General features: G+C 44.3%; 1 protein-coding gene across 6 annotated transcripts in view; it reads right to left on the reverse strand.

Annotated features, from left to right (window-relative positions):
* Positions 1 to 9344: 9344 nt before the first annotated feature.
* LOC106587324 (zinc finger homeobox protein 3) overlaps positions 9345 to 23418 on the reverse strand; it is a 328380-nt gene continuing 314306 nt past the window's right edge. For all 6 annotated transcript variants that reach the window (XM_045709036.2, XM_045709037.2, XM_045709041.2 and 3 more), the window contains 3 exons: positions 23141 to 23267; positions 17221 to 22776; positions 9345 to 16066 (listed from right to left, as the gene is read on the reverse strand). In XM_045709036.2, the coding sequence (XP_045564992.2) occupies positions 14343 to 16066; positions 17221 to 22776; positions 23141 to 23267 (7407 nt within the window). In that variant the 3' untranslated portion in view covers positions 9345 to 14342. The remainder of the gene's footprint in view (positions 16067 to 17220; positions 22777 to 23140; positions 23268 to 23418) is intronic.

Genomic DNA, 23418 nt, shown 5'->3' on the forward strand with positions numbered 1-23418 from the left:
AATGTGTTCACTCTAGCATCTGCTTCTCGATGGGCTGTGGAGTACATGTTCTTTGTAGAGCGCCTGTGAAGGGTTAAATTATTGATGTTAAATGGCATGCCGGATTCTGTCTGCTGCCTGCTAATTAGATTGTAATTACAGCGGAGCTTTGCAAGCCTGTCTGCTCTGATTAGAAACACTTTTGCGGCCGATCCGCTTGACCTTTCCTTTAAAACTTCACTACTTCAGATTAACAATGGCTACAAGGGGTAAATGCTCAACAAGTAAACTTGTTCTGATTGAAAGATAATGCAAATGCTCTTCTTTATGGTACCAACACCCCACACACACGCACACATGCACATCCATGCTCTCTGACCAAAAATCACTGTGTTCCCATGCAATCTAAAGATCGGAGATTGCTTCCCACCAGTATTATAACTGCAAAACCAGATGTGGATTGAATTCATTGCATTAGCCCCCGCCTAACAAGACATAATTCCCAGTTTTAATAATTTACATGCTGGATTTAACACTTATTAAGTTAGACAAGGCTTCCTACTTCCAAATGAAGAAACAAATGAATATCTGGCAGCATTGCACCACTGGGGACTGAGGAGGTGAGAATCATCTGTTGTAAGGTTTGTCATAATTCCCTTTGACTGGCTGGTCCTACAACCGTGAGGAAGGAGCGGATAGCTATGCTCAGGCAGGGGCAAAATCTACAGATACCTTATTCCTTCAGTGTCAATGTAATAGTGTATTAATGTTTCTTAAAGCAATTATGAATAGATTATACTGTACATTTGGAACTTGTAGTCCACCGGTCAGGTGGACACACACACACACACACACACACACACACACACACACACACACACACACACACACACACACACACAACAAATTATTACACTGCATTACTTTAAATACTGTGTGTGTGTGTGTGTGTGTGTGTGTGTGTGTGTGTGTGTGTGTGTGTGTGTGTGTGTGTGTGTGTGTGTGTGTGTGTGTGTGTGTGTGTGTGTGTGTGTGTGTGTGTGTGTGTGTGTGTGTGTGTGTGTCTGGCACCCCAATGGTGGAACAAGCTCCCTCACGACGCCAGGACAGCGGAGTCAATCACCACCTTCCGGAGACACCTGAAACCCCACCTCTTCAAGGAATACCTGGGATAGGATAAAGTAATCCTTCTAACCCCCCCCTTAAAAGATTTAGATGCACTATTGTAAAGTGGTTGTTCCACTGGATATTATAGGTGAATGCACCAATTTGTAAGTCGCTCTGGATAAGAGCGTCTGCTAAATGACTAAAATGTAAAATGTAAAGTGTGTGTGTGTGTGTGTGTGTGTGTGTGTGTGTGTGTGTGTGTGTGTGTGTGTGTGTGTGTGTGTGTCGGTGTGAACGCGTACAGTTGAAGTCGGAAGTTTACATACACCTCAGCCAAATACATTTAAACTCAGTTTTTCACAATTCCTGACATTTAATCCAAATAAAAATTCCCTGTCTTAGGTCAGTTAGGATCACCACTTTATTTTAAGAATGTGAAATGTCAGAATAATAGTAGAGAGAATGATTTATTTCATCTTTTATTTCTTTCATCACATTCCCAGTGGGTCAGAAGTTTACATACACTCAATTAGTATTTGTTAGCATTGCCTTTAAATTGTTTAACTTGGGTCAAACGTTTCAGATAGCCTTCCACAAGCTTCCTACAATAAACTGGGTGAATTTTGGCCCATTCCTCCTGACAGAGCTGGTGTAACTGAGTCAGGTTTGTAGGCCTCCTTGCTCACACACGCTTTTCAGTTCTGTCCACAAATTTTCTATAGGATTGAGGTTAGGGCTTTGTGATGGCCACTCCAATACCTTGACTTTGTTGTCCTTAAGCCATTTTGCCACAACTTTGGAAGTATGCTTGGGGTCATTGTCCATTTGGAAGACCCATTTTCAACCAAGCTTTAACTTCCTGACTGATGTCTAGAGATGTTGCTTCAATATAACCACATAATTTTCCTTCTTCATAATGTCATCTATTTATAAAGTGCACCAGTCCATCCTGCAGCAAAGCACCAACACAACGTGATGCTGCCACCCCCGTGCTTCGCATTTGGGATGGTGTTCTTCGGCTTGCAAGCCTCCCCCTTTGTCCTCCAAACATAACGATGGTCATTATGACCATCAGTGCTATTTCTGTTTCATCAGACCAGAGGACATTTCTCCAAAAAGTACGATATTTGTCCCCATGTGCAGTTGCAAACCGTAGTCTGCCTTTTTTATGGTGGTTTTGGAGCAGTGGCTTCTTCCTTGCTGAGCGGCCTTCCAAGTTATGTCGATATAGGACTCGTTTTACTGTGGACATAGATACTTTTGTACCTGTTTCCTCCAGAATCTTCACAAGGTCATTTGCTGTTGTTCTGGGATTGATTTGCACTTTTTGCACCAAAGTACGTTCATCTCTAGGAGACAGAACGCGTCTCCTTCTTGAGCGGTATGACGCCTGCGTGGTCCCATGGTGTTTATGCTTGCGTACTGTTGTTTGTACAGATGAATGTGGTACCTTCAGGCGTTTGGAAATTGCTCCCAAGGATGAACCAGACTTGTGGAGGTCTACAATTATTTTTCTGTGGTCTTGGCTGAGGTCTTGGCTTTCTTTTGATTTTCCCATGATGTCAAGCAAAGAGGCACTGAGTTTGAAGGTAGGCCTTGAAATACATCCACAGGTACACCTCCAATTGACTCAAATGATGTCAATTAGCCTATCAGAAGCTTCTAAAGCCATGACATCATTTTCTGGAATTTTCCAAACTGTTTAAAGGCACAGTCAACTTAGTGTATGTAAACTTCTGACCCACTGGAATTGTGATACAGTGAATTATAAGTGAAATAATCTGTCTGTAAACAATTGTTGGAAAAATTCCTTGTGTCATGCACGAAGTAGATGTCCTAACCGACTTGCCAAAACTATAGTTTGTTAACAAGAAATTTGTGGAGTGGTTGAAAAACATGTATTAATGACTCCAACCTAAGTGTATGTAAACTTCCGACTTCAACTGTATGTGTGAGTCTGTGAGGGAGCTCCTTGTCAGTGTCCATGAAGCAGAGGCATTGTGGCCTCCCTCTCAGACAGAGGACTGAGGAGCGACTCTGGCCCCCACTGCACACCTGGTCTCCATTATCTCCCCATTTCACAGGCCTGCACCCCCTAACAGAGCAGCCTGGGAATGGGCCTGGCGCTTTCATCTTCCCATCATTACTGCTGCCTGCCCAGGGTCAGGGCCCAGTCTGACAGGCATTCCAGCAGCAACAGACAACAACTGATTTTGGTTAAGGAAAAAAGGAGGATGAAAAAAACCTTGAAAAAAGCTGGAGTCAGAGAAATATTAATAAGAACATGTCTCAGAACAATTATTGCATTAAGAATTTCTTTCGGAGCCCTTTTCCCTAAGCTATGTGTAACTTGAAGCCGCACCTCAAAGGCTCTGGGAGAGAGAGATCCCTCCCTCCCTTTGCCCACAACTAAACCAGGTCCTGCTCACACACACACACACACCCTCCACCTCACATAGATACACTCAGAGTACTGTAAACTGTTTCTCTCTCACACACACACACACACACACACACACACACACACACACACACACACACACACACACACACACACACACACACACACACACACACACACACACACACACACACACACACACACACACACACACACACACACACACACACACACACACACACACAGGGAGTGTAGATTATTGTAAAGCATACAGAAACCTACATATGCCACAGATATTTGATGTAGGAATGGTGGTCCGATGCTGAGTGTTAGATTTATTCTGTAGGTCTATCCTTCTTAAAACCTCTCAGCAGTACAATGACCAGAGACACATAGATCTACGTAAAGGCAGGATTCTCTCCTTGACTTTCTAACTGTTAAAGTGATTTAGCAGACCCCATCAGACCAGGACATCCTGTGAAACACATTTATGGAGGAAAAATGATAGACCAAAAGACAGTGGAGCTCTTACATGGTCTAGCCATTATCATTTTTACATACAATAATAAAATGTGGTGTGATAATTTATCTCTCATGTACTCTGACTTACTTTCTCATGACTTTAACATCAACGCAGAGCTTTGATTTTCAAGGGTTAAAACCCTCTCAAGCAGAGGTCTTGAAAAGCTCTCGATGCATAAGATTACTTTGAGGTTACAGAAATGACACCCAGGGAAGAACTTTGAAATGATTTATTGGATAAAGGAGAAAAGAGGGCGAAGAGAGGGGAGGAGAGGGCAGGAGAAGGAGAAGGAGAAGAGAAGGACAAACACATTCCCAGCACATATTCTCCTCATTACGATTGAGGGGTGAGCCTATCACTCAATTATTGGCTGCCGTCACAGGCTAATATTTCTGCCTGTCAGGCCTGATTCAGGCTCAGTTTTGGTCAGAGTTCTTCTGATGGACCTCATTTCCTGTTAAGCAGAACCAGAAGGTGCTGTGAAAAAGGCGACACCTGATCCTGTGTCCAGGAGATGGGAAATACTCCAGCAAGACCCAGTGCCTGCCAAGGCACACTCCACACCTTCCCCATGGCTCCCAGGCTGGTGGGGGGCCAAGGGCCAGTAGTTTGTCCTGCACAGGATGGGGGGTAATAGACTGATATGGGTAAATGTCTATGCAAAAAAACAATTTCTCAAGCAACAATTTTGCTAGGACTGTCTGGGAGTGGTCTGAGTGGGGAGGGGAAACTGAAAACTAGCTTTTTAATGCCAGAGAGGTTTGGAACTCTCTTTGTTATTGGTCTATTAACCAATTTACCGCATGGTGATGTCACCATGGAAAGCTGAAACTCCCACCCATGCAAATCTACTGATTAGAAGGTCCTGTGTAGATTGTATTTTTTCAACGAGCAACTATCAGAAAATAACACTGATTACATTTTTCTTTACACTTTTATAGTGTTAGTTTCATCAGCTGTTGTACAATATGACATAAAACACAGGATAAACAGAATTTTGACTGCACTAAAACAGTGTTTAATAATGGCATGTATTAGTCTGCTATATTTACAAATCCTGCATAACTCTATCCATTAACAGTGTCCAGTTAGAGGTCAGCACTGACCCACAGAGCCCCTCCCACAGACCTGTGTGTCTGTAGGTCACATGACATGGGTCTGCTATCAGTGATGTGCAGAGTCTGAGCCTCCTGATAAGGTCTTCCTTCCTCTGACATTCTCGTCTATCCCATCAGATTCCCTGGAGGTGGGAACCAGGCCTCACCCAGCTGTCTTCAATTTAAAAAAGGAACCAGTCTTTGCGTTTTAAATGTTTTATCACATTCGCCTTCCCTCGGATCCCCCTCACCCATCATTTCTCCTGACAGATGAGATTGAATTAGTTTGACCTGTCCTCGCGGCTCTGGCGTGATTTGGCTTTGACATTGATAGGGGAGGAAGACATTGTGGCACTGCATGGATGGAGATCCAGGGATGGTGGGGAGAAAAGGGGGAGAGCTCACTGGGCTAGGATGTGGATGTAGGATGTGGTAGTCCTGTGGTTTTTAGGCCTGGCAATGAGAAGAATCCTTAGCCTCATGGTGTACCCTGTTATTGTCCCAGACTGCCTGTCCGAGGTTAGCCCTCAACAGCAGAGAAACCTGTTCATGTGTAAAGCAGCCCTGCTTAGCCAGGGCTTTCACTGGTGGAGCCACAAATGCATACAGTATGTCCACAGTGTTTGCTGGTGACATACTATAATTTGTTCCTTCGATACAGTTCAGAACAGTTTACCTGCAATTCCACATGTAACATGTTCCCAAAACCTCAAAAGGTTTGATAGCAGTGACAGTCCTGGCAAAGGATCCAGAACTTTGTTCCAATTCTCAACAAATTATTACACTGCCTTACTTTAAATACTGTGTGTGTGTGTGTGTGTGTGTGTGTGTGTGTGTGTGTGTGGTGTGTGTGTGTGTGTGTGTGTGTGTGTGTGTGTGTGTGTGTGTGTGTGTGTGTGTGTGTGTGTGTGTGTGTGTGTGTGTGTGTGTTTGTAGGGTGGTTTCATGGCATCTCTTTGTGGGTTTGGAGTCTTTAGGACTTTGTGTTAATGTGACAGAGGTGAAACACCACGGTCGGATGGGTTGGTTGGCAGCGGATTGGTTGGCAGCAGGATGCCCTGACCAGCCCAGCGTTGGATTGAAAGCCATGCTGGGATGTTTGGTAGCGTGGTTTCCCTTCCAGCTTCTGCTCCTCATTTTCTGCCTTTGTGGTCTCCAGGGCTGGTGCCAACTTCAAGCCAAACAACCATTTAAGAGCCATGTTTCTCATTTAAAACAATGCCCGCGATTACATAGTCATGCTATGTACAACCATGCCTTTTGTAGTCACTTTGGCTTCAGTTGTCCAAACTTCGTACCCTTGATTCACTGCAAATGTTGAAAGCAGATCCTAAAGAGCTTAAGAAACCCCACAGAGACATTAGTTAGACCAGGCCTCAACCCTCTACATGGCATTACCACCCAGCTAGAGCCATCCAGTCATACAGAGCGACAGATATTCTATCCAGCAGAGCTCTAATCTGCCTGTAGGGCCTGAGAGGGAGTGAGCTCTGATACATCAGGGGCCATTTCTGAGATATGTACAGGGCAGACAGGGGTAGAGAGAGAGCGGAGTGGCAGACAAGATCCTGTGGAGCTGTCACTCAGATCGAGGCCTACATACAGACCCCCTCTACTCACTGTGGCCTTCTGACAGGCTATGTGAGGGGCAGTTGGGATGATAATTAAATATTGGGCCCCTACATTTTGTAATGTGGGGCTTGTTCCTCCAGGCTAAGAGAGTATGAGATTGGGAGCTCCCCTTGCCCATGGCCAGTGTTAGACTCAGGCGCTAACCCAATTTCACACTCTTGCGACTTGGGCCTGGGCTGTTACAATGCTACATGTGAGTGTGGGTGCCATCTGGTCCAGGGCTGGGGAGGAAGCGGCCTGGTTTTTCACTCTGATCCGATTAGGGTGTTTTTAATTCATTCGGGATGTACCCTTGCGTGTTAATTGGCTCAGCATGGCCGATGAATCAGGCTCCTTGCTCTAGACAGGATGGCCCCTGCCTCCAACTCTCTCTCTTTCTGGGGCTTCTCAGGAACCCTTTACCCCCTTTCCTAGAACCCCATCGTGCACCGTAGTTAATTCAGCATGCATGTTGTATGAACACACACGTTCACAGCACACTTCTCATTTATAATATTCAGTTCAAGTTCAAATCATATTCCAATGAAGATCCTTTAGAAACTTTCAAGAATTCAGTAAGGCTCTCAAGGACTCCGCCCACCCTCTTCATCCCTATTTATAGTAAAACAGACAGCAATTCAATCAAATCTTCTCAGACTGGAGCTCACTAAAGGTCACAAGGCAATAATAACAGCCTACTCCTTTATTAAAGGAAACTTCCAAAGGGGAGCGCATGCCCTTGTGTGTCACATCGTTCCTGACTGGGGCTGGCTAGGAGGGGGCCCCACTATCAAGGTCCTCCCTTGTTATTTCAGTTTGGTTTCTCACAAAAAGCATCCCGTTTCATAAAGTCCTCCAGCATTACAATCAAACCAATATGGTGGAACCGTGTCATGTTTGTGCATGCAAACCTCGCAAAGACAAGACAAATGCAAAGAACGCATTGGAAATGTGTTACTAATGCAAAAGGCCCTTTACTGTTAATATTGTAGGGTGAATCGTAATGGCCCCCTAACCTCTGTGACTCCTGTGCATAAAGTAAGGGAACAGCTTGGAGCCTACTGCATGCCAAAAACTACACAGGATAACACTGAATATGATACCTACTCTAACACTAAATCAATGTCACATTCATATAAGTCTGATGTAATGGTGTAAACAATCCCTGTTGAAAGTGTTTTAGTGCTGATTCCAGACTGAGCAAATAAGAGGCAAATGCTAGGAAATGTATGGTTTTTGTGAGCTATATGTGGTAGCAGGTTCCTGGCCTATGGTTGGCTACAGGAGTTACTAGGTCTACTTGGACCAGAGTGAGTCGTCTCTTGGCCTCCAGGTTGCTCATTAGGAATCATAGAACATCCTGTCCCCGCAGCCCTTTGAAAGGTCTCTTTTAGAGTCACATATTTAGAGAGTTGGGCCAACTTTTACAATGTTGAATATTGTTCTAATTCTAGACATTGTTATATAGCATTGTTTAAATCATAGAGATCATACCAAATTACTATTGAAATGTAGCATTCTAATTCTAAGGTTTAAATATTCCCCATGTAATGTTAATGGGGAGCTAACATGGCTGCCATAGAATGTTGTAGTGTCATGTAAATGCATCATAATGCAGAAACCACATTGGCCCAACTCTCTAAATCAGGCCGGCCGGGCCGGGACTGGCTCTGGTCTCATTGTGCCATGTGTGATCAGGTACAAGCTAGTTTGCCTTTAATTCTCACATCCTCATTCCAATAGTCATCAAAACACATGTAAAACAATGACACACACAGACACTCACGCTAGCAAATAATCCATTAAAATGCGCACATGTAGCGCATTCTCAAGGCTGAGAGCTGCAAGCAGCACACACAAGCACTAATAATTAGAAATCCAAGCTTCTCAATGACTTCATTTTCAAATGAGTGCCCAGTAGTAATACACAATGCACTTGAGTTCCAACATCAGTCAAAAGGAATTAAAAAGTACTGCTGTTCACAATATATTCACTTGGAGTTATAATTTTTCTCAGCCTTAATCAACTTGAATTAGTCACAAACAGCCACTTCTAATTAAGTGAGATCCTGCATTCGTTCCTTAATATGTTTTAATTAATCATGTCCAGAGAGCATCCCTACCAGGGAGCTAAATATGAAGGATGATACATCTCAGGGCATGGAAGATTTAGAAGAGGCTAAAGGGATCTGACAAGATCACACTTTTATGCATCAATTAAAACAATGACGATGCAAATGATGTTTTAAGATCATTATTACCCTTAATGAGATACAAATGTGAAGGATAAGGTTTGATAAAAATAGATATTATGGAGAATACTGCTAAGCTATGGCTGTGTGAGGTTGCTGTATTTCAACTCTACACTGTAAATACAGAAGAAAGCATAAAAGGGTCAAATGCTCATGGTTGGTACAGAGAGTGCAGCTATAGTAGTATCAACGTGTACCACTCATTCATGGCAGGAAAGGCATTGATTTGAGCTAAATGTACAAACTGCTATTCAGGGTTCAACGTTCTCTCTCTGTATGTGACACTTGACTTTTGCACTCTTCATCTGCAGTCTATGAATTATGCAATACAACTGAATTCAAACAAAACACACAAGGATGAGGCACACAAGTAATGCATTTTATGCTCATACTTTTTTAATGTATCACAATGAGCAAGAAACATACTTGATGAAATATTTTCAAAGGAGTATATTCAATTACCATCTACAATCAACTTAACTAGGACAACAAGGTTTTTGTGACAAAAGTTTCTTTAAAAGTCTGAAGTTCCATGTGGTTTTATGTATGTTAGTTTCCATGTAATTTGGTACAGTTTGGAAATCTTCATCATATAATTACAGTAACAAAAAAGCTAACAAGACTACAGTATAGAAAAGACATCAAGAACAACATTTTTGGTTTAACTTGCTCTTTTTTGTACATTGCAAGGCTGTTTTTTCTACCCTCAGTGGGCTGCCTGGAGCCACGGAGCCATGCTTGTGAGGCTCGGAGGAGGAATAATTCAAGGAAACAAAAAGAAAAAGAAAATGCATTAAAAAAACATTGTGGCACCAGGAGTCACAAAAGGAACAGAGAGAGCTCCAAGTAACAGTTCATCTTTGAAGTTGGAGCAAATGGTTTGTTTGGTTGTTTGTTAGTTTGGTTGTTAATTTTGGTTGATTCGCTTTTTTTGTGTGTAACTGCCTCTTTAGGAATGACAGCCTAGAAAACCCTTCCCCTTTCTCTCTGGTTCATTTCTCTTTTTGGTTGGTGGGATGAACAGAGAGAGGGGCGAGCCGCCATCTGACCGGAGAGATTATACTTGTCCATCAGCGAGACAAGCAGGAGGAAATGAAACAGGTAGCAACAACATGAACCGGGAGAAATGAAGCGAGTATCTGTCCATCCCCGTCCAGAAGTGCGGAAACATGTCCGTAAAAGAGCAGAAGCAGAGGCAGAGCTGGAGAAGAGAGAGAGAGACAGACAGAGCAACAAGGAAGCAGCTGGAGCCACTATAGTTCAGCTTCTTTATCTAATGTCTTTCCTCTCTGTGTCACATGTCCACTGGTTCCAGAGTCCATTCCCATCTCAGAGATGTAAGCAAATATGGTTGTGATATTAAAGCCGCCTTGAGCCTGCCTTTGGCTCCCATGCCCAGTTTTGGTGTGCCCACAGCCTTTCCTGTCCTCTCAGCAAGATCTCCAAAGTTTCCCAGAGTTCATTTCTTCTTTTCATTCCTTCTTTATCATTTCAAACAAAAAAGTTGATGTCTTGTTTTAAATATATCTATATCTGTATACATGTTCATTTTCACAGTGGGCAAAAGATGACCTCTACAGCAAAACCTTGTTTTTTACTTTCTTTGTAATTGTCCATGAAAATCAAGTATCCCAATGTGAGTCAAAGGATCTCAGTTATCTATTGTTTTGTGCCACAATAAAATATACACTTATCTGGGGCACAAATTGTAATTTTAATTTTTGTTTTTAACTGCATAAAGCTTTGGCCACATTCATATATTCAATCAAAATAAAAACTGCTCAGTGCTTCGGTATCGTCGTTCTCCTCTTTTTGATTTTTGTTAACTTTAAAATTCAAATTTTCTAAAACTTCACCACTTTATTCATAATCCAGCTTTCGGTTCAGTACGTTTTGGTGCGTAAATAAAAGTACAGTATAAAATAAAATGTATAAAAACTCAAAACTGATGCTGGCTCTTATGAAACACACTCACACGCACACATACAAACTCTCACACACAGTCCATGCTGGCTGAATCTGTTGTGAAGAAGACCATGACCGTCTTTCACAAAAGAGCCCAAAACAAAGATTACACTTTGGAAATAAGAGATCAAACAGTGTCAAAAAAGACAAACAAATATAAGAACATTATTACACCATAAAGTGGCCAGGTCATAGAATAAAGTTTTTTTTTTTAATTCAGCAATTGAAATTAAAGCTAGTGTTAATTTATATGAGGAAAAGTAATATACAGAAACTAAAATAACATACAAATAGTTATAAGAAAATAATAATACATGTCTGACATCTGAAAACCAAAATAAAGCAAACGCATTCAAGAATAAACTGTACAACATTAGAATTCTCAAAAAATAATCATATGAACAATATTCTAGAGAACAGGACTAGAGGAGTGGCAAGCTTGCAGACCAAATCAACCGAATTTCAACAGCATGCGTAAGGAAGTATTAACACCAAATGACATTGCTCTGCAAGACGTAACACTTTTAACACACTTCCTAGATTGCAGCTTTGTATCAATTAGGGCAAATACACTTGCTATACACTAGTGGCCGAAAACCAGTTATTCACAAATTTAAATATGCCTTGGTTTTGGTGTAAAGGAATTAAATAAAAGTTTTTCATCTATGAGAGAGTGGGGATAATTAAGCACATCCATTTCCACTGCTATAAGATGGAGCGAGTGACCTCTTTGGACATGAAGGCATGACATACCTCTTAACTACAGTATCTGAACACAAGGGACATCTTCAAAAAAAACTCCTGCTTTTTCCAGATTTATAACGCTTTGGAATGAAGACATCCCTTAGAAACCTGTAATCAACATCGTGCGTGAAAATGGCTTTACGCCCTGCAGACACCTGGGGCAAGTCACAATTGGATGTCCCAGGAAGTTGGGCCGGCACTCCAGACTTATCAAAACAGCCATTATTTCCTTCTGAGACTTGTAAGTTGAGAGGCATGATGATGTAACCTATGAGACGCGTCAGTACCAGATGTATTATATACATTTTTTGGTAACCACTATTACTTGCTGATCAAGTGAGTAACAAACTTAACTGGAAGGAGGGGTTCTTATCAACTTTCCATGCCAGACACAAAATGACAGATCTAGGTAATTTTGTTCAGCAAACAGAATGCTAACTTTACACAACAGCTTACAGTCACCTTAGAAATGAGAAGAAATAATAATAATTCAAATTAATTCAAATGAAATCAGTCCTTGCTTAAGAAAACACTTTGATGTGATATTTGGAATGCACTGTTCTATACTAATGTTATATATCATTGGCTTTAAACATTGGTCTGTTCAAAAAGAAAATCGGCAAAAATGTCCTTTGGAACATATATTCACAGTCTTCAAAGTTCCGTTTTTGCAAGAAGAAAAAAAAAGATGTCGCAGAGGCAAGAAAATGGTTTATTGTTGTTTTAGTTAAAGCCAAAAAGCAAAATGAGCATGCATCTAGCTAGGTATTCTTTTTTCAAAATTCTACATTAGCAGCAAAACGTATGTCCTTGAAGGCCAGACCTTATACATTTTCTTTTAAAAAAAAGTACTTTTTGTGAGTGACAGAAAAGTTCAAACAAAGATTTATAACCTCTATCTTACAAACTGCAATGGCTCTGTAACGGTGCTACTCCACAATGCAAGGACAAGGGCCCTTTTTTGGTTTTTGGTATTCTTGGTATTTTACGTAAAAAAGCCACCCGTCTGCTTGCAAAGAAGCAAAAACGGCAACTCTAATGCGTACTCCTTTATTTTAAAACTTTGTTTTCTTTCCTCTAAAAACAGCAACAAATTCTCAAGTATAAAGAAGCCTCTTTTCTCATCTTTATGCACCAATGGTGAAAGTGTTTAGTCTTTGGATTTTCTTTTTGTTTTAAAGCGTGAGAATTATTATTATTATTATTATTATTATTTTTTAATTTTCATCTATGACAACAACAACGTAAAGTCTAAATGAAAATAAAGCCGAAGAAAGACTGTAGCCACACTACAGGAAGAACAAAAGGCCTGCTTCGTAGTGCACGAGGAGGAGTAACTATCTCCATATCTACAAATGCAGGGGAGGAGAAAAACAAAGTGAGGAGAGAGAGAAACAAGTAAAGTGAGAATTATGAGTCAGACAGTGTTAAGTGCACAAAGGTAACAGAAATAAAAGTAAATATTGTTTAACATTTCACCCCAGGTCTTTTTTTCTTTTTTGGTTAGTACCATACCAACCAAAACAGAGAGAAAAAACATTTTGAAAGAGAGGATCCTGCCTAGTGGGAGAGTGGCAGTTGGGTGAACGTTAGCCAAGAAGCCGAGAATAAGACAGAAATAAAGTTTAGATAAGTTACTGCTCCATAATCTAGTCTATCGGAATGACCAAGACAACATCAAATGAAGCGCCTTAAAGTTGGACGATACAAAAGCTAAATGTACACAAAGTTTTTTTTCAATCTACCATACTGTTTAAATTCATTTCCAATGCAACAATCTACTTAACACCAAAAATCTTCATATCTATCATAAATACAGAAAGTTTTTTTTATCAAAAAAATCTTTTTTATCCCCCATCAACATGTCTGCAATGCTCTCCGTGTCTGGGTAAAATGGGATTGCTAAACTTCCCCCTTTAAGTGTATTTCAAATGTTTAAAATCAGCAGATCAGCTACCCTTTTAAATGCCCAGAAAGCTATGCCTTTATGATATTTTCCCTCATTTTAAAACTTTCTGTCATTAAAATCAATTTCTGGAGAAAAAAACACAAATGTTTCTCCTGTTCGGAACAAAAGGTGTAAAACAATGAATTTCTGTAACAGAAAAACGTCTGTGAGCTGTTGACCTGAGAATAAAATAGACATTACATTATTCTTTTTACTTTTGCAAGCCATTGGTATTTGAACGCTTTGACAGCAGAAAACTGTTAGACTATTCTCCCATACAGTACATACTGGCTTTTTGTGACTGTGCTATTAAGTGGAAATAATTACACAAACAAGGGACAGCTTGTTGACTTTGTCAAAAGGGTTCTTGGGCCATTTAACAACTTTGAGGCAGTCCATTGCTATACAGCATTCCTCTATCATTACCCAAAACTTAACTGCAGTGATCTTTTCTATTCTTATACATATAAATGTATATATTTCAGTTGAAAGAAATGAAAACCAGCATGTTGATATGGGAAAACAATCCACTAACATTTAAATTTTTGGTTACAAGCTTTGGAATTGCAGTTAGTCTTTACACATCTTTTTCTGAAATTGTTTTGTATACTTTTAAACGTATTTTAACATCGCTGCTTTTTTGTTTGTTTTTTCCCATTTGTGTTTTTTTTTGTCTTTTGCGTTTTTAAAATATTGTCCATCACCGAAAGCTCTTTTACAATCTGATGGAGTCCGTTCCTACACTAGCAAGATTACTACTACAACTACTACTGTCTTTGAGACAGCCGGGCTGTTGCGGCACCTCCGCCGTCCTGCCCAGCCTGTCTGCTGACTTCTGACTGCTGTCAGAGTCAGACTCGTCGGTAAAGACGTCTGTTGGTATCGAGGTCTGAACTCCTGAGGTGCTCAATGAACTTGAGGTAACCGTTGAATGTGAGGATACTGGAGGAAAAGAAGAAGAAGGAGTGGCATTGGGCTTCCCAGCTAAAGCTCTGGAGAAAGGGGCCTGGGGCCAGGGTTTGCCGGCAGCTGTGGTGTTGAGTGGGGTGGCAGAGGAGGAGCACAAGGATGAAGAGACAGAGGAGGACGGCATGGTGGCTGATGTCGTTGGCGGGGGAGGGGGGGTGCTGATGAGATGAGTGGCAGACTGCGAGGTAGATGCGGTGTTAGGATCGGGGAAGCAGGCTGAAGAGTGAGGTAATAAACTAGTAGCGTGCTCTTTGGCATTTCTGGCTGATCGCTTGATTGTTCTGTGTTTGTGCAAAGCCGAATCCAGGTGTTGACTAAGCGCTTTGTCCCCATCCAACGTGGTGTCGCAGGCCAGGCAGTCGTAGAGGCTGCCCACCCCTGCACCTGCGCCACTGGGGACACGCAGCAACACCTCTTGCAGGTTTGCCACAGACTGACCGAAAAAGCAGATAGACTTCAGGTGATTGACGGCCGCTTCTTCCTTGCTGAAGACTGCTTGACATTTGCGACACGCCAGCCTGTACTGCACCTTGGGGACGATGTACTGGTCTAGCAGGGGGTCTGCGACTTTGCCATCCATCTCGTTCTGCTTGGAGGGTAGGTTATTGTGAGAGAAGGAGGAGGAGGAAGAAGAGGTCTCTCTGTGGGGGTTGCCTTTCTGCTCCTCTGTTTTCGCTGGATCTTTGGCAGATTCTTTGCGGTCCCCCAAGGGTTGAGGGGGAACTGGAGTTTGGCTCGCTTTGGGTTGCTGGATCTGCTGAAGCTGCTGCTGCTGCTGCTGTAGCGCCTCCTGCAGGCTCTGCTGATATTGCTGGTAGTGCTGAAGCAGGGACCCTGGGGACAGGCCCATCAGCGCTTGGGACAATGTTGGGTTGTAGGGGAACATGCTTTCCATGCCGTACATTGGCTGCAGATAGCCGCCTTGGAGAGCTCCAGGTATCTGCGGCGCGTAATACGGGGAAAATCCAGGCATGAAGTAGGGCAGGAACTGACTAGTCAGTAGAGCTGTAGGGTCCGATGCCAAGGCAGCCTGCAGGGCCTGGAGCTGGGCAGGGTCCACCACATACTCCATACCCGGTGTGGGCATGGAGGTGGCGGGCACAGCTGCATCTTGTTTTTCTTTCTTGGTGCTGGCAGCAGAGGTGGATGGGGCTGGGGTGCATCCTGTGGAGGATGGCGTTGAGGGCTTCTCTGTCTTCTCCTTGTGGTGGGGCTTCTCCTTCTCTCTTGACCTCTCAGCATTACGCTCTTTGGGGTGTTCAGGCCGGGAGCCTGACTGGGTTGTTGTGGTGGTGGAGGTGGAAGTAGGGCTGGAGTGGGCGACAGATGTGTTGGCCTGTGCTGGGCTAGGTGATGCCAAGGAGGAGGAGGAGGGAGGCTTGTTGGGTAATCCAGATGTAGGGAGGCTGGGTGAAGGAACACTGGCACCAGGCATGTTCAGGAGGTTTGGAGGTTTGGGAGGAGTTAAAGCTAGAGGAGATGAAACAGAGAAATGGGAGAATTCAGAGTTAGAGGGGGATTCAAGACATTAGTTATTCATAGATGCATGTATGTGTTTTTCTAAGGTGTTCCAGAGAGCTACTGTACGCACTAATTATTCTAGCTCAGTGCATTAAAAACTGAGCACTTTATTGAAGATAAATGGTAATTAATTTCATTGCATTTGCTGATTCAACGTTAGCCAATTAGAAACTCAGCCTTTCCAGGAAGGCCCATGAGAAGAGGTCTCAATCACAATATTTACTAGAGTTAACCAATCAAGAAGTAGCTGGGCAATAATAAAGAAAACAGACAAACTGAGGATTTAGATACATCTTAACATAATAAGGACTCTAGGAACTACTACTTCAAACATGTGCAAATGGTTTCTTTACATAAAGTATGACACTGACCTTTAAACAAACTTAGGAAATCAAAACGTAATTTAAATGATAATAAGGTCAAGTACTACTAATGTTCCCAAGGTCAAAGAGGTTTGAGGAAGTGAGCGATTAGTATTCATTTGAGGACTTTGTTTAATGTTCTCTAACTGAGTGGTAACAGTTCAAGTAGATCATAAAGTTGACAGCAGATGTCTGAAGATGCTCATTCTGATTTTATATTGTATTTGTTTGTTGTAGTAGCGTCTCTCCAATAACGCAGGCCAACACTGTCAAATGAACGAAATGAATGACTTTTACTAGAATGCATGATTCATTATGAAATACAACGTGATGTAAAAATAACCTGCTTACAGGTGCCTGGCAAATCCAGATTAAAATGGAAGGTGCCCTCACACTTTTATATTGTATTACATGTATGTATTCCAATGTGAATATTTCCACATGACAGATCGATTGATGACAAGGGTATTTCATCTGAAGAAGGTCGAAACGTTACATACTGGAAAATGTAGGAGAAATTCAGAGCCCTATTTAATCCAAAGTGCTTACTAGTTTTCCCAGTTAAGACCTAGTTAATGGTTTTACTTGAATGAGACCCTACATTTCCCTCTCCATACTGGTACAGCACTTCTTTTCAGTTATGAATATGACAAAATATTACATTTGATCCAAGAGTGCTTCATCGGTTTAAGACACCTTGGATGAAACGGTGATCTATGTGACGTCTGAGCGATGACATACCTGAGTTTGATGAGTTAAAGCCAGGTAGGGAGGTGCTTCCGACACCTGGCAGAAGTCCAGGGGGCATCCCTTGCAGATTTGAATAGGCAGACTGAAGGTTCAGGGCCTGCAGGGCGGGGCTATCAAAGATCCCCTGCTGCTGCATGGCTTGCTGCTGTGCCAGTCCCAGGACCTCATTGGCTTTCTTGATGCGGTCCATCTCCTGCTGGGCCATCAGCTGGCGGACAGTGGCTGGGTCAAAGTACTCCTTCTCCTTGTCCAGTTGACTCCCAATGGTGTCCTTTACCTTGGTGATGTGTTGCGCAGAGAAGATGTGATCTCGCACGGAGAGACGGGCACTGTACTTGACACTGCACAAAGAGCACTCCGTCTTCGGCCCCTCGTAGGATGTGTGGTTGATCCCGAAGTGCTTAGCCATGCTGAGCTTGGCCTTTTTCTCCTTGGCGCGAGCATTCTGGAACCACACCTGAACCACCCTCTTTGGAAGTCCAATATCATTGCCAAGTACCTCACACTCCAGCATGGTAGGTGTCCTGTAGTCATTGAAGCAGGACTTGAGCAGCTTCAGCTGGAGGTTAGTCATCTGAGTTCGGAAGCGCTTTTGGCCAGGACGGTCTCCACTGTCAATGCTCCTGCTGCCGGAAGCTCCGGGGCTTGGTGAGCAGGGATCAGCCAGACTGGAGGTCTCACTGTAGTCAATTATATTCTCATTTTCATAGTCTCTAGCATAATAGCTTGTCGCAGGGCTCACCAGCCCTGAGGACATCTGGTCGTCATTTTCAAGGGAGGGGGCTGTACCCACAGACTTAGACAGGTAATCACCACTATTTTGACCATGCTTTTGATCAGCACTGTCATTGTCAGCATTGGCCTCATCACCAGTGGTGGTATCTGTGATGGCCGTATTCACTGAAGAACAGTCGTCATTATCAAGTTTGTTCTGGTCAAAGCTAAGGTTGACAGAGGACATAGATGGACTCTCAAAGTCCTCCATTCCTCCTTCAACTTTAATGGATGAAGGGCTCAAAAGGGCCCTGGGAGACAAGTCCATGTTTTTGCTCACTGGTGACAGAGAGGAGCATTGTCCATCATTGTTAGAAGGGGCAAGCTGGGAATAGCTGGAGATATCCAGAGGATCCATCTTCATTTGCATCCCTTCCTCAGTGAACATGCCAGAGAGAGCTAGGTTGTAACCGGCACGTTTGGCTTCATGCCAATGGCGGGAACGGATATGTGCCTCTAGTGCAGTTTTCGCCTTGAAGAGAGCACGACAAAAAGGGCATCGCCGGTGAGCTTGAGCAGGCCCTACAGCCCGAAACTGCCCCTTCCTTTCCCTGGCTCTGGTATTTTGGAACCAAACTTGCACAACCCTCTTCTTCAGTCCCACCTCATGAGCGATGTGGTCAAGCATTTTACGAGTGGGGTTTGAGTCCAACAGGTATTTCTGATAGAGGATCTCCAGCTGCTCAGGTGTGATGGTAGTCCTTAGGCGCTTGTCTCTTTGTGGCTCCTCCCCACTGTTGGTGCTGTCATTCTCTCCTGGGCTAGTGCCTGCTTTCTCCTCCAACTTCCTCTTCAGGGAGTTCATGGTGGAGGTGGGTGTTGATGGAGAGGTGGCAGAGCTGCTTGGGATCTGTGGCATAGCCCCAGAGAGGAGTTGACTGGCCAACAGGGGATTGCTAGGATCAAACAACATGAAGGGCATGTCCATTGGGCGGTCCAAGAACTGAGGGTGGATGAATTGGTTTTGCACAGAGAGGAAGTGGAGTTGCTGGTGCTCCTGCCAGTGCTCAAAGGATGGGAAGCCAAGCTTGCACTGCTCACATTGGTATTGGATCATTTGCTGTGCCAGCTGTTGCTGTGATGCAGAGCTCATGTGAGGGTTGAGGCCCATGTGGGAGCTCTGAGAAGCTCTCTCAGCCTGGCTTGTCTGAGAGGCTGAGGGACCACACTCACGTTGCTGCTGAGAGAGGGAAGGAGAAGAATGCTTGTTTGTCTTTGGGGCTGTTTGTGGCTTCTCATCTCGGGCTTCTCTTCTCTGATGTTGAGTCTCAGATTGGGGCTGATGCACAGTCTCCTGTTTGATGGTGGTCTGGTGCTCACGTGGATCTGAGGACATTTCAGCCAAATGTTTGGGCTTCTCATCATAAGAGTTTGATGTGTTAGCTGGTGAGGCTTCCTCCTTCTCAGAGGATGAGAGGTGGGAGAAAGCTGAGGTGGAGGGAGGGAGAGGGCAGAGGCTTGAGGAAGAAGGCATAGGGGTGTGACAGGAGGACCCAGAGGGGGTGTAGTATTCATGAGAAAGATCCATAGAGTCCTCGTTTTGGCTGTCGTATTGCCCGTCATCGTCTTCATCTTTGTAACACAGCTTCTTTTGGTGCTTTATGAGGTCAAATATACGCTGGAAAACCAGACTGCATTTCTTGCACTGGTAGTTCAGGTTGGTGGTGCGAATGTAACGGTCATTGGACAGTTCTCTTCGTTCACCATCTTTACTTCCATCCCCCTGGTTTTCATAATTCTTGCGTGCCTTCTGACGAGCATTTTGGAACCACACCACAATGACACGGGTGGGGAGGCTCAGAAGGTTGGAGAGCTGTTCAAATTCATCATCTTTGGGGTAGGCGTTAGCATCAAAGAAGTCCTGAAGCACCCGCAATTGGTAGTCTGTAAACCTTGTTCTTGAGGATCTTTTACTCCCATAACATTCCTGTCTTTGAGGCTCAGGGGAAGGGGGTTTAGAGTCAATTTTGGTATCCTCCATAGTGGTAATGGGTGGGTTGTTGAAGTTGTAGGGTGAGTCTTTGTTGCGCTGGCGCTCTTTGAAGAGGGTGTTGCGGAACCAGTGTTTGATGACTTTCTGGGGTAGCCCTGACTTATCTGCCATCTCTTTAATCTGCTCCTCATTGGGGGAGTTGTTGATGTCAAAATACTGCCGAAGGACCCTAAGCTGGTCATCAGTGATACGTGTCCGGGGCCTCTTATTCTGCTGCTGCTGTAGCATGGCTGGTGTAAGTTGCTGTTGGTAAAGCTGGGCCAGATCATTAGCCAGTGACTGTGACTCCACAGATGACATCTGGGATTGCATTTGGGAGGGCATGGACTGTAGAGACATTGACTGCATCATGAGTGGTGAGAAGAGGGGCATATCCATTGGCATGGGAATTTGAGCCATTTGAACAGGAGGCTGTGGGGTCGACACAGTTGGGGGTGTGATGGAGGGAGCAGAGACAGGAATATTTGGTGTTGGGGCTCTCTGCGGAGGGGGTGGAGGTGGAGGAGGAGGAGGAGGAGGAGGAGGTGCAGGAGCAGGAGGAGCAGCCTCTGGTGTCTGGGGTCTGAGTGGATACAGTTTGTCATACTGCTCTCTGTATTCCTTGGCAAATCTCTCCAGGGAGCGGAACGGGAAGAAGGCCTGATGGATGTGCTCCTGATGACTCTTCAGAATCAGTATGTTGGAAAATAGTTTTCCACAGGCCTCACATTCCAGCTTCTCCAATCCCTCAATGGGGTCCACCACTCTCGTGATCCCACCAGGCGTGCTTGTTCCAGCTGGTCCAGGCCCCGCTGGCTTCTTCTGAGCTTTCTGCTTGTTTTCATTGTATTGAATCACTAGCTCAAACCCAAAGTTCTCCAGAAGGGCTTTAGTGGCATTTCCACGAGCATCTGAAGCAATCCTTGGTGGAGGAAAGCCAGGATCGTGGTTGGAGTTCATTGCAGTCTGTTGCATATCCTTTTTTTCGTTTGACTTGTTGTCAGGGCTGTCTTTTGTGACATGTTCCTCAATCTTCTCTCTTAGGTCTTTTTCTCTTTGTATTTCCCTTTCTCTCTCTTGCTTCTCATTGTGGGCGGCAGCGGCCTTCTGCTTTTTCTCAGCCTGGTGAAGGAGATTGGCACTCTGCTGAAGCAAAGCCATCTGGCCCTGGGCCTGAGAATGGGCTTGGGCCTGCTGCTGTTGGTGCTGCTGCTGAAGGTGGTGGTGCATCAGCTGCTGTTGCAGGCAGCTCTGAGCCTGAGCCTGCTGGGCAGAGTTCTTCAGGTCCTCCAACAGAGAGTTGGCAGTGGAGCTTGACAGGCCAAGTGCAGAACTGTTGAGGTTCATCTCTGGATTCAGTTGGAATTCTGCTCCAGGGATGTAGAAAGGGAAGAGCAGCTGTTGTTGCTGCAGTGAGTGAAGAGCATCAGTTGTCATGGGGAAGTGCTGCAGAAGTGCTGGGTTGAAAAGCTGGGACTGGATGAGGGCAGCTTGCTGCTGGAGCTCTTGTTGGAGCTGGGCCTGGGCTTGTGCTTGGGCCTGAGCCAACTGCTGTTGCTGTTGCTGTTGAAGCTGCTGCTGCTGCTGCTGCTGTCCCCTTGCAGAGAGCATGTCTGCAAATTTCTTCTTTTTTGATTCATGGATTTCAGACGGATGACAAGTCATTGAGGAGTTCCCAAGGCTTTCAATGCTGTGAGACTGGCTCATGTGGTTGCCTCCAAGAATACTCTGTGTAGTCTGAGCCCCAGAAGAGCTGTGGTTGCTGGAGCTGGTTGTTGAGTTAGTAGCTGGGCTTGGGCTTGGAGTTGAAGTGTTGATGGAGGATCCACCGCCACTTAATCCAGAACCACTGCTGGAGCTGGTGTTTCCTCCTGCTGCTTCAAGCTTGGCTGCTCGGGCTTTGGTCTGGTGGAGGACAGAGCGCATGTGGATCTCTAGAGTAGAGCTCTGGCTGTAAGCCACGTTGCAAGTGGTGCACTTGAATGGTTTGTTGTCAGGGCTGCTGGTGGGCTCTGGTTGACCAGTGGTGGACTCCTGTAGGGCCCGCTTGACCTTGTGCAGGTGTGAGACAGAGTTGTAGTGAACCAGAAGAATGTTCTTCTGTGTGAATGACTCTTTGCACACTGTGCACTTGAAAGGACGAGATGGGTCCAGGAACTTCTCCATGGTAAAGTTAGGACCTTTCCTGAATGGCAGGGCACGCTTGGGCTCTGATCCAAAATCTTCTAGCAATGAGCCAGAGTCGCTACCTGTTGGGCTTTGCTTCTCCTCTTGGTCACTATCCTCTCCCTCTTTGTCATCTTCTCCCAGTCCTCCGTGGTCCTCTCCAAGTGATGGATCTCCCATGACCATAAGGTCTCCGTTCATCAGTAAGCCTCCATAGAGCTGTTGGATGTCAGCCTCGCTCAACTCTAGGTGGCTGGTCTCCAAATGTTTCTTCAAGGCCTGCAGGGTCCTGAAGCTGCGTTGACAGAGGCAGCACATGGTGGCTGCTCTGATGACATGGTACTGCGAGTGCAGCTGCAGTTTCTCCACCGTCTTGAAGGCCAGGCTGCACTGGTTGCAGCGATACTTGTAGACATGCCGGTCCGAAACAGGCAGCTGAGGCCTTTTGTTGTGAACCTCGTTGAAGTGCACCTGGAGGGAGTTAGAGGACTTGAAGACCTGGTTACAGCCTTTCTTCCAACACAGGAATCCTGTGTCTTCCCTTCCAGACTGCTGATCATCCAGAGGTGACTTGTGAGCTTCAGCTATTTCTGTAGGCAGTGAGACCCCTTTCTCAGGCTCAGCATCTAAAGGTTCTGTCAATAAATAAAGAGAAAGAAAAAATGAATTAAAGAGGCTCCCACATAAGCAGAGTCTTCGTGCAAGAAAATGTAATTTCAACAGAGGACATCTTATCTCTACTTAGGAGTCCTTGACGCATGTATCATTTCAGAATCCCCAGGGAAGGGGGAGGTTGCAACACACAGAAGTAATAACTAATTCAGTCTCCTGCAGATGCAGGAATCATTATTTTTCCTTTGTTGTCAATGACGGCCTTGGCATGATCCCCTACATTTTCATTACATTTTCCAAAGGGAGAACCGTGCCATTACTATCCTTCACATATAAATGAAAGGAGGGACAATTAAAGCATAGGAAAATACATGGTGCTATACTGACCGGCTTGTTTCTTGATATCTTCAGAGCTGGAGTTAGCCGTGGCCTGTGGGGTGCTGCTTTGTGCCTCTCTGTCTGGGCCTGGTACTGGTATGAACATGCTTTCTGGCAGAACCTCTGATGCCGTCACCTGGTAAATCAAACACAAGACACATCCCATGTTAATTACTGTCTGGTTCTATTATACAACGGAGTTTCTGTAAGCTCACAAAAATATAATGTTATTATATATTCCTTCCATTTAAAACTGCACACATATTTTCCTGATGGAATTGATAGAC

This window comes from Salmo salar, chromosome 26 (assembly GCF_965601325.2).
Source record: "Salmo salar chromosome 26, fSalSal1, whole genome shotgun sequence".
Taxonomy (NCBI): Eukaryota; Metazoa; Chordata; class Actinopteri; order Salmoniformes; family Salmonidae; genus Salmo; species Salmo salar.